The sequence below is a fragment of the Arachis hypogaea genome, chromosome 15, assembly GCF_003086295.3.
Source record: "Arachis hypogaea cultivar Tifrunner chromosome 15, arahy.Tifrunner.gnm2.J5K5, whole genome shotgun sequence".
Classification (NCBI taxonomy): domain Eukaryota; kingdom Viridiplantae; phylum Streptophyta; class Magnoliopsida; order Fabales; family Fabaceae; genus Arachis; species Arachis hypogaea.
The window spans coordinates 17877050-17893967 of record NC_092050.1 but is presented as its reverse complement, the minus strand read 5'-3'; the positions used below and the strand labels follow the sequence as shown (position 1 = coordinate 17893967).

General features: G+C 33.8%; 1 protein-coding gene across 1 annotated transcript; it reads left to right on the top strand.

Moving 5' to 3' along the window:
- Positions 1–9402: 9402 nt before the first annotated feature.
- On the top strand, positions 9403–13169 carry LOC112748019 (zinc finger BED domain-containing protein RICESLEEPER 2-like). The gene is made up of 7 exons (XM_025796224.1): positions 9403–9459; positions 9850–9942; positions 10202–10314; positions 10787–11406; positions 11449–11530; positions 11667–13020; positions 13125–13169. The coding sequence occupies exons 1-7, from the start codon at positions 9403–9405 to the stop codon at positions 13167–13169; spliced, it is 2364 nt and encodes a 787-aa protein (XP_025652009.1).
- Positions 13170–16918: the final 3749 nt, after the last annotated feature.

The window sequence follows — 16918 nt, the reverse complement described above, 5'->3', positions numbered from 1 at the left end:
GGAAATGGAAAGTCAACAATAGTTGTGGTTAGAAAGCCTTTGTGCTTAGATGTTGATAGCCCTTTCAGATAGGAATCTACCAATGGGCACTTCCTGTGATTTCAAGCAATTCTCTAGCTGTCAAGATTCTGTATCCCATTTTTTGGGGTTTGATGACACTTAGGTGGGATACTATTTCAAGAACAAACAAATTCTTTAATGTTTGTGTGTGTGTGTGTTTGTGTTTGATTCATTATTCATCATGATTTGATTGTTGTTGCATGAGCACTTTTGGTAATGATCTTGAGCCAACAAGTAATTGGCTAGAAGTGATTTTTAGTATATGCATTGTGCTCACTGCTTAGAGGATTTTTTTTATGAGGTTAAAAATTGGTTGGTGGCAAGATTATTCGGATAAGAAAATATTTTACAGCAGCATATGGTGGTGCTCTTATTAAATTATATCGAACATTAATAATTATTTATGTGTTGTTGAATAAATAAATGAAAGAATCATTAAGTCTTCTATTGGTAAGTCCACCACACATTTTTTAAGTCTTGATTCACATTGAATTTGCTCAATTTCTATGGCTCTTATTTGTATTACACATCTCAGAAGTCGTAACACATGCATTTTCGAAAACTATCTTAGAAATTGTGATGTTAATTTATAATCTAATGTAGTAGTTAGGTTGTTATATAATTAGTTTCTCATTATTATCTTGTATTATTCATGTACTGTATGAGACTCTTAATCTCTTCCCTTAGTAGATAAATTTATATTTCACAATACAAAAGATATTTCAATTATTAATATTTTTTTAATCTCTGTATCAGATAATTTCATGGCTAGTAATGCTAGAGAAGACACATAAAGCAACAATGTTGCTCCTACCGATAATGAAATTGAAGTTCAAAGTAATGCTAATCCAACTTCAAAAACTCCACAAGCAACGGATAATAATGCCTCAACCCTAGAAGAATCAACTCCGGTTGAAGGTGACAATAAGGCTAATGTTAAAAGTTCTTATTAGGAGTATTTTGATCATTTAAAAATTGAAGGTGAATGGAAGGCAAATTGCAAAATACAAAATTTGCAAGAGTGTGCTTAATGAAAATATGAAGAATGGTACTAAGTCATTGAGGAACCGTGTGGACTGTTATTGTAAGAGAATAAAAGTGGCAAACTCAAGGCAATCATCAATTGTTGAATCACTAGCAAAACAAGAACAAGTGCAAAAAGTAAATGAAGATGGCTTTGTACCCTTCAAAGACAAGAAAGTATGTTGCCGAAATAATTGTCCTGCATGAGTATCCTTTGAGTTGTGTAGACCACCGTGAACTGAGGCGAGCGTTTGCATCAATGCAACCAATATTTAAAATGCCTAGTCGAAACATAGTCAGGAAAGACATTTTGAAGATGTTTGGGGATGAGAAGCTGAAGTTAACTCTTCAACTAGATGAAAATGATAGTAGAGTTACAATAACTAGCGACATGTGGACTTCCAATCGAGAAAAAGGATACATCATACATGGTTGTCACAGCTCACTATATCAATAGTTCGTGGAAGTTGCAAATGTGCCTATTGAGGTACTTCAAAAATTTCATAAACTTTAAAAAACATTGTGTTTGCTTTGTATGTTGAGTTTTATTAATCTAAAATGCATGCATGTTTGTTTTATTTTTCAACTTTTGTTATATTCCTTGTCCCCATACAAGTGAAGTTCTCACTCAAACATTGATGAAAATATTGTTAGAATGGAACGTTGATAGAAAACTATCTACTGTTACATTAGATAAATGTTCTACTAATGATGCTATGATAGATGAACTGTTGGGGCGTCTAGATTCTTTATTCTTGATGTTGGGGGGTAAACTGTTACGGATGCATTGTTGTGCTCATATATTGAATTTGAGTGTAAAGGATGGTTTAAGTATATTTAAGGAAAGTATTGAAAAGATTCGTATTAGTGTATTGTATTTGACTGCAATGCTGAAAAGGAATGAAACTTTTGTGAGTTGGTATGCTAAAACAGCAATTCCATTTACTAAGAAATTAGTTCTTAATTGTTCGACTAGGTGGAACTCAACTTATTTGATGTTAGAAGCTGCTTTGTTGTATATAGTTGTCTTTCCTAGGTTAAGGTAGAAGGAACTCCAATATAAAACTGTGTCAAGTAATGAGGAGTGGGAACTTGTCAAGAAAATATGTGATAGATTGAAGTTGTTTTATGATGTTACTCAACTGTTTTCTGGTTCTAAATTTTTGACTGCCAATCTTTACTTTACTCTGGTTTGTAAAATAAAAGTCTCATTAGATGAATGACAACTTTCTAGTAATCCTTTAATTGCTAATATGGCATCTAGCATGAAGAAGAAATTTGAGAAGTATTAGGATGAGATTCATGGCATTATGGGTGTTGCTGCTGTTTTAGATCCTAGGTACAAGATGAGATTCATGGCATTAATGTGACAACTATACTTCAGAAGTAACAACATATTTGTAAGGAACAATGTATTGATTGTTGACATGTACATTTCTTTCAATCATCGTACGGCCATTATCCAAACGTTTATACTTCGGAAAACCTGCATCACCTATCAAAGTTCTCTCACGAAAGGACAAGGGATAAAATTTTGAACACTTTCCATTGACCATGCATGGGTTATTCACGTTTATATTATATTTTGTTGAAATTAAAATTACTATAAAAAAAACCTTTAAAATGCTAAATTATAAAAACACATAATAAAAAGATATATATTATAAAAAAAACATAATTCAAAAAATAATGATAATATGATCCTGATTCAAAAAGAGTATATATAAACTAAAATATATGTTAGTTATTTACAAAAGATAATTTTTGCTTAAATGTCATGGATATTCATATTTGTCTTTATCTTTTTTAAGTAGTAGGCCAAAATATGGATATGAATCTGAAGAGACCTTCATTTTCCTATAAATACTAAAAAAACGGAAGAAATGAAGATGCTTATTCTTTTCGTTTTTAAATATCAAACTATAAGAATAATTAATAAATAAAATATGAGAATATAAAAATTGTGTACCTGAAAAAATTCTTCGTAATTCATCATACATCTCCTTATTAATAACTTCTTGAGTCTTGAAAAATTGTCAGAATTATTGACCATAAAAATAACTATATAAACGCTTCAAGATTATTCAATTAAATTGTTTCCTTATTATATGGACAAATTCAATTAATTCAATTAAAACCTGTAGAATTGAGATATCTTGTTTTGCACTGAATTTTCTGAAAAAAAAAATGACATTAATCCTTGTTTATCTATGACAAAATATAAATTAAATGATATTACAACTGATTTGTTAGAAATTTATATTTAATAACAGTTACCTGCAATGATATTGTTTGTCACCAAAATGAGCTAGTTGTGCTCTTCTAAGTTTATGGCTGAAAAAGAATAAGTTAAATTTTTAACATGATTAGTATATACGTCTAAATAGATGGTATTATTATATAATATAAAAGTTTATTTTATTACTTTTCATTCTTTTGATACAATATTTCTCTTTTTATCATCTTTCATAACTGAATTTTGTCTGTTTTAACTGTATCTCCCCAACCAATAGAATAAATTTTGAGTGGATGAACTTGATTTAAATATCATGTTTGATTAATAATATTAAAATAGAAATACGTATCATCAATGCAATTGCCACAATCATTAATATAGTAATACTTACTTTATTATCGATTGGTCTCATTGATGCAATTAATTGCTCATCCTTTGATATACTCCATAACGGTTAGAATCCTTCTTCTTTTAATTTATTACGTATATGTATCACAATATATTTAAATAATGTTTCGTATATTACTTTTAAATTAAATAATGATACATCCCAAATTTTATTTCTAAAATTATGAAATTGATATCAACATTTAAAGAAATAAAAATTTGATTTTTTTCAAAATAAATATAAGCATTGCATAAGTTAATTTCTTAAAAAACCAATATTGATATATTTCAATGATGTATCATATCATTTTTATAATATATTTATGTGAATCTTAGTTGGTGAGTACCTGTTGAGTAAAGCAGATGGTCGAGTTCCTTTCTCTTATCTCTTGACATATATTGATGAGCTCTTGTGATATCAATTTATCTATTAAAAAATCTTAGTCATTAGTTGTTAAAATTAGTAAACAAAACTATTTATTCCAATGTTAAAATTATATAATACACGGTTTATATCAAGGAAAAAGCTCACATATTAACTAAGCACATAAATTACTTGAGGTGTAGGTAACAAAATTTCTATGAACACCACATTCTTTGTGTATTGTCCATTTTTTCCTTCCATTTTTTCTTCTTTGACTAAGAGTTTTGTGGTTGACTGAGAAACACTTCGAGATAGAGTAACGTATAATTGACCATGGCTGAACATATGTTTAGGAAGATAGATCCCTATCTTAGAAATAGTTTGCCCTTATAATTTATTTATCGTTATGGCAAAACTCAGCCTTATAAAAAATTGCTTCCTAATAAGTACAAAGGGTAATCCTGAGTTCTCAGTTATTTTGTGTTTTATCCGAGGCAGAAAAGTTCTTTGTCCAGAATGATGGCCGGTTAAGATTTCCATGTCTAACATGTTTTGAAAAGTTTCTCGATACAATAACCTTGTGTCATTGCATAAGCCTGCCTTAGTATTTATGTTTCTCAATAACATCAAAGGAGCACATTTTTTTACCTTCAATGTATGAGGTGGCAATCCGCTTGTGGAGATTGAATTAAGATATTCTTGTAGATACGTATTATTGGTATCTCCTACTTCATCAAAAGATGCTAAAATTCGTTCATCTCTCAAAAATTTGTTAATGATTATATCATTGAGCTGTTGTACATTATTGTTTCTGGGTGTCAGTATCGCTCTTTCTACCATGTAAGATGCATCCCACCCATGAGCTTGTAAATTTGGGAAAATTTCAACTATTAATTTGTATAATGATATCTCACCTTCCCATGGTATTGCCATGTGTGCTTCTATTTGTACCAGGACCTCACATATGGTAGGCTCAATCCCATCCCCTATGCGCATAAGATATTTCGCAAAATCATGATCATGAAGAGATCGAATATTTTGTCGCAAGTGGAGAATTTTGGTGAATGCTCACAAATGTGATTTAACAATAAAAGCTAAAATCAATTGCGACTTACTTCCTTTCGACACAACAGGTAGTACTTGGCAGAAATTCCCTCCCGTCACCATCACTTTTCCTCTAAATGGATTATTATTTTCTAATATGTCTTACAATGTGCGGTCTAATAATTCCATTGTCTCTTTATTAGCCATTGGTGCTTCATTCCAAATTATCGTTGTTGTTTGCCTAATCAATTTTGCGATATCACATTGTTTACTTATGTTGCATATGGAGGATGGATCTGCATTAATTGGGATCTTAAATCTATAAGGAGCTGTTCGACCCTAGACAGTGAAGTTGCAGCTATTCCTGATGACGTAGTTACCAAGACAATATGTCCTTTACTTCTTAAGTCTGCAATTATAGCTATGTAAAAAAATGTTTTACCTGCTCCCCCTAGCACTGCAACAGGTGTGGCTAGTGCTCCCGGTGCTGCATCTGGTACTGCTGCCAGTGCTGCATTTGGGACTATTGCTGGTCCTACTTCTTCGGCTATAGCCATGTCGTCCTTCTTTTTTTGACATGTTCTACTATTATGTGTGGCCTGAAGAAGCAAGAAACAAGTAATGATACAAATATAACATGGTATCGAAATGACATTAATTGTAAACAATCATACAATAACACAAAATTTGCAAACTATTTGTCCATATTTTTGTTTGACTCTATGAGGATCTGGTTGTGGCTCTGGTGCAACACTCCTTTTCTTTCTCTTCTTTGTTGGTCTTTCGCTCGGCCGTATGTTGGAGGAAAAATGTTTGCATAGCCATGCTTTTCCCAAAACTCCTTACTAGGAACATGTTGAACCAGGAACTCATATGTTTTGTTGTATGGTCCAACAATGAGCCAATTGTTCGCATATTCCTCGGGTCTTCTATTCTGATATGCTAGAGCAGCACAAGCATGTCGACAGGAGAGACCATTTAATTATCAAAATCTGCAGCTACAAGTTTTCTTGCCCAACTCTACGCTGACCTTAATCGGCAAGCATTGAACCTTAAATATGTTACCAGCTAAATCACCTGTTGGAAAAGGCCTCCAACGATTGCTATACCTCTTCTTGACTTACAATCTACTCTGCTGAACCAGAGTAATCCTGCCCATATACCCTACCAGTGCCTTCTTGTTCCTAGCCAAAATGCACATAATGTAACATCTATCTCTTCTAGCATGGTGATGATTGGCTTTTCCTTCATCTTTTTTATGCAACCGTTGAACACCTCGGCATTGTTGTTTGTGATGTTATCACTCTTCGGCCACTCGCTAAAATGTAATCGACTCCATTGAGAAAGTTTAATTCACTTAAGATATTCACATGCGTAAGGGTTCATCCTCTTAACTCTATCCATGGCAGCATCGAATACCTCGGGAGTCATGGCTTTTGCATAGCTGAACAATGCTCCTTTGAAGTCAAGACCATTCCATTTCTTAGCAAAATTCTGCCATATATGCCTAGAACAAAATCTATGATGTGATCCTTGCATAACTTCCTATAGAGCAGGAATAAGACCCTACAATACCCAACACAACTCAAATATGTTACAACTATACATTATAATACCAACATACAATACAATCATATAAATATGTTACAGCTACACAACACCAAAAAACCATACAATCTTATAAAGCATATAAATATCTTATTACTATTCATCATCAAATTTCAGATCAAGCATATAACGCATATAAATATGTTACAGTTTATCAAGTCTTGTACCATTTTAATAAGCTTACTTATTTACACTTTTCTTGAGATTATCAAATTTCAGTTCTGTTTTTCTTTTTGTATTTTTCAAGTTACGAAATTATCAATTCTGCCATCAGTGCACTCTCAATTGAATGGTGATTGATGGCATATCCACATTGGATTAAATGTTGTCCCGGGAAATTATGTGCAAATATTAAAAGAAATCTTTTATTTTCAATTAATCATGTTAATGGGAAAATGATGGCATAAGAGTCAATTATAAACTTAGATAATTACACCGTGCATGCATACATGATTATCAGAGAATGTCTGATGCTAAATAGGTAATAAGGTTTATAATTATGTGTAGTTTTCTAACAAATAAAAAGCACTTCATGATAATCATGTTAATGCCAAAGAGGCTAATCACATTTATAAAACGCAACGCCTTTAGGAGCTAGAAAATCATTAATTCATTCTAAATTTATTGAAATGAGATAATCACTCTCAACAGCTAATAAATGCACATGTTACTTTTTGTTGATCACTCATGAAACTAAATCCATGTGACATACCATCACCAAGATCCTCTCGTAACAGTTGAAGAAACCATTTCTAGCTGTCTTTTGTTTCTATAGTAACAATTGCATACGCTATCGGGTAGACGTGGTTATTAGCATCTTGCCCGATTGCCGTCAACAGCTCCCCCCCGGTAATACCCTTTAAGAAACGTCCCATCCAAGCAGATAAACGGTCAACATCCACCCAAGAAATTAAGGGTGTTCATGGATCGGATCCGATCCGCATATCCGCGATATTTATCCAAATCCGATCCGAAAATCGCAGATATAGATCCGATCCGCAAGACTTTCGGATCGGATCGGATCAGATCCACACACTAATCGGATCGGATTGCGGATTTTGTGTTGGTATCCGCATATTCGATCTGCATATCTGCGTATCTACAAAAATAAAGAAATAAATAAATAAATATTCTTTTTATGTTTTATTTCAACTAATAAGTATCATATATGTTGTATTATTTTAATTTATTATTTAAGAAAAGTATGTTTAATATTTTTTTAAGAGTAAATATATTTAAAAGAATATAAAAAATGAATTTTATTGATATGTTTTTAATAAAAATAAGTTTTTAAAAATATTTTTATGTTTTGCGGATAAATTCGATATCCGATCCGATCCGATGGTTTTAGTGCAGATCGGATCGAAATTTTGGCCATATCTGATCCGATCCGATCCGTGTTCACCCCTACAAGAAATCCTTCTTGCAAGCATGAAGACAACTATATATTCTCTTAAAAAGGTTGTCTGAATCAGGCATCGGCATTGTCCCAATAATGATAGTTGAATAAGGATTACACCTTAAAATCTCATTTCCGTAGTCTCGAAGCAATGAATATTGTGCCTTCTCTGAACCCTCAATTCTCTCCCTAGCTTTGACTATACACCGGTAGATCTTTCTCTCATTTACATTTACATCATACTCTTCTCTGAAGAATTGCTCAGCCTTTTTCACCGTCAATGCTGGATGAGTTCTCATCTTCTCCTCTAATTCATCCATTACCCACTTTTCATCAGCTGATTTGCACTTGTTGTCTCTTGCCCAAGTGTGTTGATCAACAAAGGTCTTCACTTGATAGCTTAGGAGATGAGTTCTTCGTGCACAATAAATTTGCCATGGGTAATTCTCGTCGTAACATATGGCTTTTGATCACTTCGGATCAACTCTGGGGAAGAAAATGCTCCGACCAACAGCAATGTTGTACTTTCTTATTGCTTTCTTGAACAATGCAATGCTTTCAAACTCCATTTCGACATCCAAACGCACTTGTTGAATTGGAGCATCTGCATTTCCTTGTGGCTATGCTGCTGGCTATGCATCTTCTTCATCACTGCATATGCTGTCGCAACATTCAGATTCATAGTATTGATATCCAGGATCATCTGATGAATATTCTTCTTCATCAACAGGCAAGAAAATGCATGGAGATTTTGTTGGATTTGGATTTTGAATGAATGTTTGACCTGTAAGAGCAGGCATTCTAACATTTTTTTACTTTTCTCTTGCTCTTACCCACTTCTTTAGTTAGAGTATTCTCTGTTTCAGGCTAGGATTGGGGTTGAGGAATTGAGGCTGAACCTGATGTGGATGCAGCTTGGTGTTGCTGTTCAACTATTGGTTCAGGCACATATTGTGTGAGTAGCTCATTCGTCCCACTAGATGTATTTGTTTCTTGATGATTTTTTGGTTCAGGAGTTTTGCTTGATCACTGTTGGGAGGTATATGGAGTGAGGGAGTTTTGCCTTCTAGTGGGAATGATACTTGGGTGTGTGTTGCAGTGGCTTCTTTAGAGTTTGGGTTAGGGTGAGAGAAGGATCTAATGGGCTGGGAGTGATTTTCAGTGGGCTAAGGGTGAGGTTATAGGGTGGGATTGAAGTTTAATGGGCTGGGAGTGAGATTTAGTGGGCTGGGATTGAGATTTAATGGCCTAGGAGTGAGATTCAGTGGGATGGGATTAGGCATGGCAAAAATCCCCGGCGAGGTGGGTACCTGCGGGGATTTACCCGTCGGGGAGCAGGTATGGGGGGTTTTTCTACCTGTGGGGACGGGGGACAGGGACCCGTATAATAAACGGGGTGGGGGCGAGGGTAGAGGTCCCTGCCCCATAGGGACCCGTTAAATCCCCGTTTGTGTAAAAAGACAAAAATACCCTGATATATATATATATATAATATGTAAACCATTAGCCTTTGAACATAACCTAATCTAGCCGTCACATTCCTTGCTTTAGAAAGACAGAGAACTAAACTGAGACTCACTCTCCACTCCTCCTCAAACCCTCATCCCCTCTTGGCTCCTTCTCGCTGACCGCCGACCGCCGAACGTCGCTCGCCGCCTTTCAACCTCTGGTCCCTCAGCGCCGCCTCTCACTCCAGACCCCTTGAGTGGCTCGGTTCGCTCATTGAAGGTGTCGAGGCAGTCGAGCTCACCACCGCAGGTCTTCCTCTTTGCATCGCCGGTCTTCGCTGGTCTTCCTTCCCCTTTTTTCTGCCAGGTTCAGGTATGTTAGCCCTGGTCTTCGCTGGTCTTCCATCCTCTTTTTTGAAATTAGATTTCTGAATTAGGGTAAGGAATTTCTGTGTTCTGAATTAATGAGATTCCAATTAATCTGAATTTCTGTGTTTTGAATTTCTGGATTTCTGAGTTTTGAATTTGTGAATTTCTGATTAGATTAACTAATTTGTGAATTTCTGATTAGGTTAATGAATTTTTGACTATGAATTTCTGGTTGTGTAATTTATATTTCAAGATCTGAGCAGATTAAACCCAACAGTGTTTATAAAACAAATTTTCCAATTCCCATATTATACTCTTCAATTCATTTCTATGCTTCTCTGCTTATACACTCTCGGTCACATTCTATCAATGGCGAGTAATTATTTGGATTTTTTTTATAAATTCCACTAAAAATAATTGTTTGCGAATGAAAAAGTTAAGGAAATAATATACTTTATTATATGATCATTGAAATAATGCACTTTATTATATTGTGACTATATGTGAATCCACACAGCAGCAATATAAAGTTCACCTGTTCACGCTACATATTGTATCTATCAACTATAGCTATTATTTCAACATTTTATAGTGTGTTGTTCAATTTTATTGTCTTCCTCTATTTTCAGTGGTTTTTTCTCTATCTCCATGCACATTGTATATATATGTATCTGAGTTTTTTTTAAGTTAGTGAGTAATTGAGTCAAACAATTCTACTGATATATATGAGTTTTTTTTTATATCCTAATATTGTATTCAAAAGAAATTCTTATCATAAACTTTAGCTGCAAATATCTGAGTTGGATTTATATGATTTTAATTCATGATTTATATTTCATGATTTATAGAATGTCTTCTTCGGATGCATTGAGTAATACTCTTGAGAAGAGTACTCCATCGGAGGAACCTATAGGCACTAATACTCAAACTACACAAGAGGATCCTCAATCTCAACCTCAAGAACCCCCAACGGATACCGCAACTACTAATAAAGGAACGACAAACTCTACAAGTGGTGTTCGAAAGAGGAAGTTGACCTCCGAAGTGTGGAATCATTTCAAGATTGTGGAAATCAAGGAAAAATTAAAGGCTGAATGCAATTATTGCAAATCGAAACTACTTGGTGACCCAAAACAAGGCACTTCACACTTGCGTGATCACTTCAAAAGCTACAAGCTCCGCACCACTAGAGATATAAGACAGTGTATGATGAAGACAACTCCAACAATTAGTGGGGAAACAGTTGTGGTTGGTGCATATACCTTCGACCAAGAAAATGCAAGAAAAGAGTTATCAGTTATGGTTTGTCTTCACGAGTATCCGCTATCTATTATGGACCACATTGGGTTTCGACGATTTTGCAATGCTTTGCAACCTCTCTTCAAGGTGATTACTCACAACACTTTAAAGAGTGACATCTTGAAGCTCTACAATGATGAGAGATCGAAGACAATGAATGTCCTTGGGCGTAATAAAAGTTGAATTGCAATTACGATTGATATGTGGATAGCAAGCAACCAAAACAAAGGTTATATGGCAATCACGACTCATTACATTGATGATTCTTGGAAATTGCAAAGCCGTCTTGTGAGGTAATAATATTATCATTATAGGTACTTCCGAATGTTTATATAATTGCAAAGCTGTCTTGTTTATATAATTGTGATATGTTCTTGTGTACAATTGCAAAGCTAGGTAGTTTATAATTGTACTAAATTATCATTACAGGTTTATATATGTGCCGGCTCCCAACACGGCTGAGGTACTTTCAGAGGTTCTTGTGGATTGTTTGATGGATTGGAATCTTGATAGGAAGGTATCCACTTTGACTGTTGATAATTGTAGTACTAATGACGTTATGATTGAGAATATTTTGACTAAAATGTCACATAGAAACTTCATCTTGGGTGGTAAATTATTTCACATGCAATGTTGTGTGCATATATTAAATTTGATTGTCAAGGATGTGTTACAACTTATTTCACATGCTATTGAAAGGGTGAGGGATAGTGTTCATTATTGGACTGCAACACCTAAAAGAGAAGAAAAATTTAAGGAAACATGTGCACAACTTAAAATACCCTACACAAAAAATCTTTGTCTTGATTGTAAAACTAGGTGGAATTCAACATTTTTGATGCTTGAAGTTGCAATTATGTATAGAGATGTATTTGAAAGATTGTCATTGCGTGAGAGTCAATATAAATCTTTGCCTAGTGAGAAGGATTGGGATATGGCGGATGAGATTTTTCAAAGATTGAGGGTATTTTTTGATGTGACTGAATTATTTTCTGGAATAACTTATCCTACATCAAATCTTTATTTTCCTAAGATTTGTGTGATTAATTTGGCTTTGATGGAGTGGAAAAATTGTGGAAATGAGATAATTGAAATAATAGCTACTAGTATGATAACTAAGTTTGAAAAGTATTGGGGTGTGATTAATACAGTTATGGCTATTGGGACTCTTTTGGATCCTAGGTACAAGATGTATTTATTGAATTTCTTTTTTAGTAAAATATATGGTGAGACGGAGACATGTGTTGTAATTGGTCAAGTGAAAAGGGTAGTGCAAGATTTAGTTTTAGAATATGCAACAAAGGGAAGAGAGAGAGACCAAACTGCTCAATTAGATATGCCGCCGCCACCATCAATTCCTTTAAGTTCAAAGGGGAGGAAGTTCAATCATGAAGATTGGCAAGCTGATTTTGCTGCACATGTAAGTGAGGAATCTGCATTTATTGATACAAAGAATGAGTTGGATTATTATCTTAAAGAGAGACCGGTACCACAAACTGAACATGATTTTGATATCTTAAATTGGTGGAAGTCAAATGGAGCAAAGTTTCCTATTTTGCAAGCTATTGCTAGGGATTTTTTGGCGATTCCTATCTCTACCGTTGCCTCTGAATCTTCATTTAGTACGGGTGGTCGATTTGTTACGCCACATCATAGTAGGTTGCGTCCGGACATATTAGAGGCTCTAATGTGTAATCAAGATTGGTTTTGGAATGAACTTGGCACCACAACAAACATAGAATTTGAGTGCTACACAATTCATAACATTGAAAGAGATGTTGACGTAAGTAAACTATTAAATTACATATAACACACTATATTTTTATATTATTGACTTATTGAGTTATTATATGATTTTAACTTTAAATTGTTTTCTTGTTGTTGTAGGATTCAAGTAAGTCGGATTCTACCATCACTACCATTACGGGATGAAAGGAAGATTGAGATGGTGGAATTATGTTTTTATGATGTCATGAACTTTATTTGGTTGTTTATGAATATGGTTGGTTATTTATGTAATATTTGGTTGTTTATGAATATGTTTGAATTATTATGTTTCTTGTTATTGCTATGTAAGTCTTTAAAGACTATGAATATTGTTTGTAATGACAATTGAGAATTATCTTTGATTTTCTCTAATTTTTTTCATTTTTTTTATTTTTATTAATTTTTACAAAAATCCGTGGATATCCGCGGAGACCCAAGTCCCCGGTGGATACGGGGTCCCCGATACCCGTCATGGGGACGGGGCGGGGGCGGGAGACACGCCCCCGCCCCATGGGGACCTGTTGCCATCCCTAGATGGGATTGAGATTTAATGGGCTAGGAGTGAGATATAGTGGGTTGGAAGTGAGATTTTTTATTCACTGTAACTTGGGCCACATTCTTAACTTGTCCACTCTCCTCAGTTTTCCCTTCCACTTTGCTATTCATCTCCTCTACAATGACATTCCTAACCTCCACAATAACAACATCATCTTCATTTAAATGCTCTTCATCATCTTCGGCTAGCATAGGAAGACCAATTGGATGCTCAGTAAATACATCCATTCGCCTATTATGATTTATGGCAGCCTCATACATCTCAACTATATCAATGTCAGTCCTCAGTAACTTCAACCCATTTTTAAGCTCTTTACTGGGTCTCAGCCAATAGCACTTATTCATAAGAGTATATCCAATATCCCTTAGGATACCTTGATGAAGAAGTTGTTCAATGTGACAACGTTAACCCTTCTAACTTCGTTAACATCATCTCCAACATATTCCACATTTCTATTACTGTGTCTTACAAACCTTCCACTGTGGTGTATGAATAAAGTTATATGAGTTGTTACTACCATCTACCTAAATATACTCATACTATAATTAACATGATTAATTGCTAAAAATCTTAAACCAAATATTCAATTAAAAGAAAATAAAATAAAATAATTAACATGCAAATTTATACCAAGAAAAGAACTTCAACAAACATAATTGCTATCATAATAAAGATCATTAGGAATCACATTTCAAGTTAATACTCCTACAATATGAAAAGCATGTGCATTTAAAATGAACAAAGAGAAAACAAGAAGTTGAAGTAGGACATACTATGTTGCTAAGCATTAGCATTAAAGCCAATGCAATAAGTCATCATGATTTATATCTAGCTGTTAAAATAATTAATCTTATCTCCTAAATGTATATAATATCTAGTAGAATATAAATTTGTTGAAATTTCTTGGGTTACTAATGGAACTGTCTTATATATCTAAGATATTCATAGTCACAAGCATATAAATGAAAAATATGGTTTTAGAAGAAGCTGCAATATTGAGATTAAGATGAGACAACGAGAAGCAAGGATGTCTTAGCTGTATCAGACATTATGGAAAATCGAAATTGAAGAAATTCCTACTCTAAAAATTAAGTTACTACTCTTATAGTATATATAATCGTCACGGACTCATGGTGCATAAATTATAACAGTGCTTGAAAATTATTTCAAGTGAATACAATATAAACTATATATACAAATAATTTAGTTCCATTCAATACTTCAATTATATTCGTGGCTATGCCAACCCATAAAACTGCCCTACCCTCAGGTTTCACTGGCCACCATTACGTATAGAGAAAAGCAAAGTGCAGTGAGTCTTCTTAAACTAACAGCAATCAATCAAGAACATTCAAGTTAGGAATTAACAATAAACAAAAATTACTAAAGTAATAATGAATAAAGTATTGAAATTAACAACTTAATCAGCAATCACCAACAATCAATAACCTAATTAGTAAAATCTTTATAACATTTTCAAAGGAAATCATTAGTAAATTGGGAATTCTGCAATGGTAGTATTTGCCCTAACTTAAAAAAAGAAAACAACAATGGAAAAAAAGAAAGAGTAGAAGCAGGCACCAACTGGAACACAGGCAGTGAGGGTGATGACAGCAAGGCGACGGCAAGTACTTTGAGGACACGTTAACGAGATAACAACGACTGAGACGGGAACGTACAAGCTCTGAATGCACGACACAAAAGACCTCTGCGACAGCGACTACACCGGCGACACACAAACGATGAACACCGATGAAGAGCGATGACGTCTGTTAGGTTAGAGGAGAATCGACATCACCATTGACGAAGAACCTTTACTCTGCGCGTGAAACCCTTGGTGTTTCAATTTGGTACCAAGAGACTCTGATGAGTGATTAGTTTAGTAAAATAGTATTTTATTATTAAATTAAAATAAAATAATGACATATTGGATAATAAACAGCCACATAGGAAGCCAAACTAACGGCAAATTTAAAAAATTGACGTTTGGTTAGAAATGTCAAACAGGGCAAATCTTTCATGGTTACAAAGTTAATTTAAATTAGTCATGGTCAGTATTATCAGGCCTCAATCTTTCATGGCCAAAAATGGTTAGTTACTCTATATTATATGATGAAGATGGAATATTAAAAAAAATTATTATTATTTGTCCATTAAATTTATTTTATGAAATGGATTATGTAAGGATACATGAAGTCTAAAAAAGTTAGACACCAAACTCTAGTAACTTTATATATTGTTTGATTAAGGAGTACTTTGTTATATGTAATGTTTTTTGAAGTTAAACAATAAGTATCAGATATATATAAATCGTATATATTAATTTAATTAATTTTGTTATAGAATACCAACCAATTATGTTATTATGACGTCTGTTGCTTGGACCAGCTCCATTATCATGCGCTTCCATTCCTAGATTTTTCAAAGAGTAGAATATAGATATTAAACAAAAATTGAATTTATAGCAAAACAAATAAATTATCATTATATATATTAAGTTTTATGTTACCTGAAACAAAATAATGATGATGGATGGCTCTGTCCCTTTGTCTAATTATAGTTAATCGAGCCACTCCTGTGTTTGTATTTAATCAAGTCACTCCACCTGTGCTTGGTAATGGATTTAGCATAGGAATTGTATTAGATGATATGACAACTTTTTTTTCTTGTCGAATCATCTCCCGGTAAGTTATACGTCTTCTAGCTAGGTGTTGTTGCCTTTGTTCTTCGCTCATGTTTTGTCTTCTTCGCCTAGCGTATTTTGTCCAAGTGGGTCGATGTTGATGTGATTGTTGATTCGTTGAATTTTTCATTTATATTTGTTCAGAACATAATGTAGCAAGACGCAAAGAAGAAAAACGATTGCAAGAGCACGATTAAAAGTGAAACAGGTATTTAACTCTCTCGGGGGTTAAGTACAATTGAAGATGGAGCAGTTTTTTATTGAAAGTGAATCCGTTTTTTAAATTTTGTTGTGGGGTAAAGCCATTTTTTAAATAAAAAGAACCAAAAAAAATTGAGGACATAGTAGTAGTTTTTTTTATTGAAAGTAAATCAATTTTTAAACTTTGTCATGGGGTAAAGCTATTTTTTAATAAAAAAAACAAATAGGGATAAAATAGGAAGAAGGAATTGGATACCAAACTTCCGTATCCCTATTATATATTGGTATAGATGGGTCTACCATGATTTCGTTCATCCCACAATGCAAATTGAGAAGTCATTATTCTATAAAAAAAAAATCAGCTATTTCATTTTTTTCTTCAGTCCAAAAGTTCAACTACTACTATTGTTCCCTTTTTCTTAAAATATTTTGGGTTCGGGCGGTTACATTCTACATGTTTTATGGATATCAATT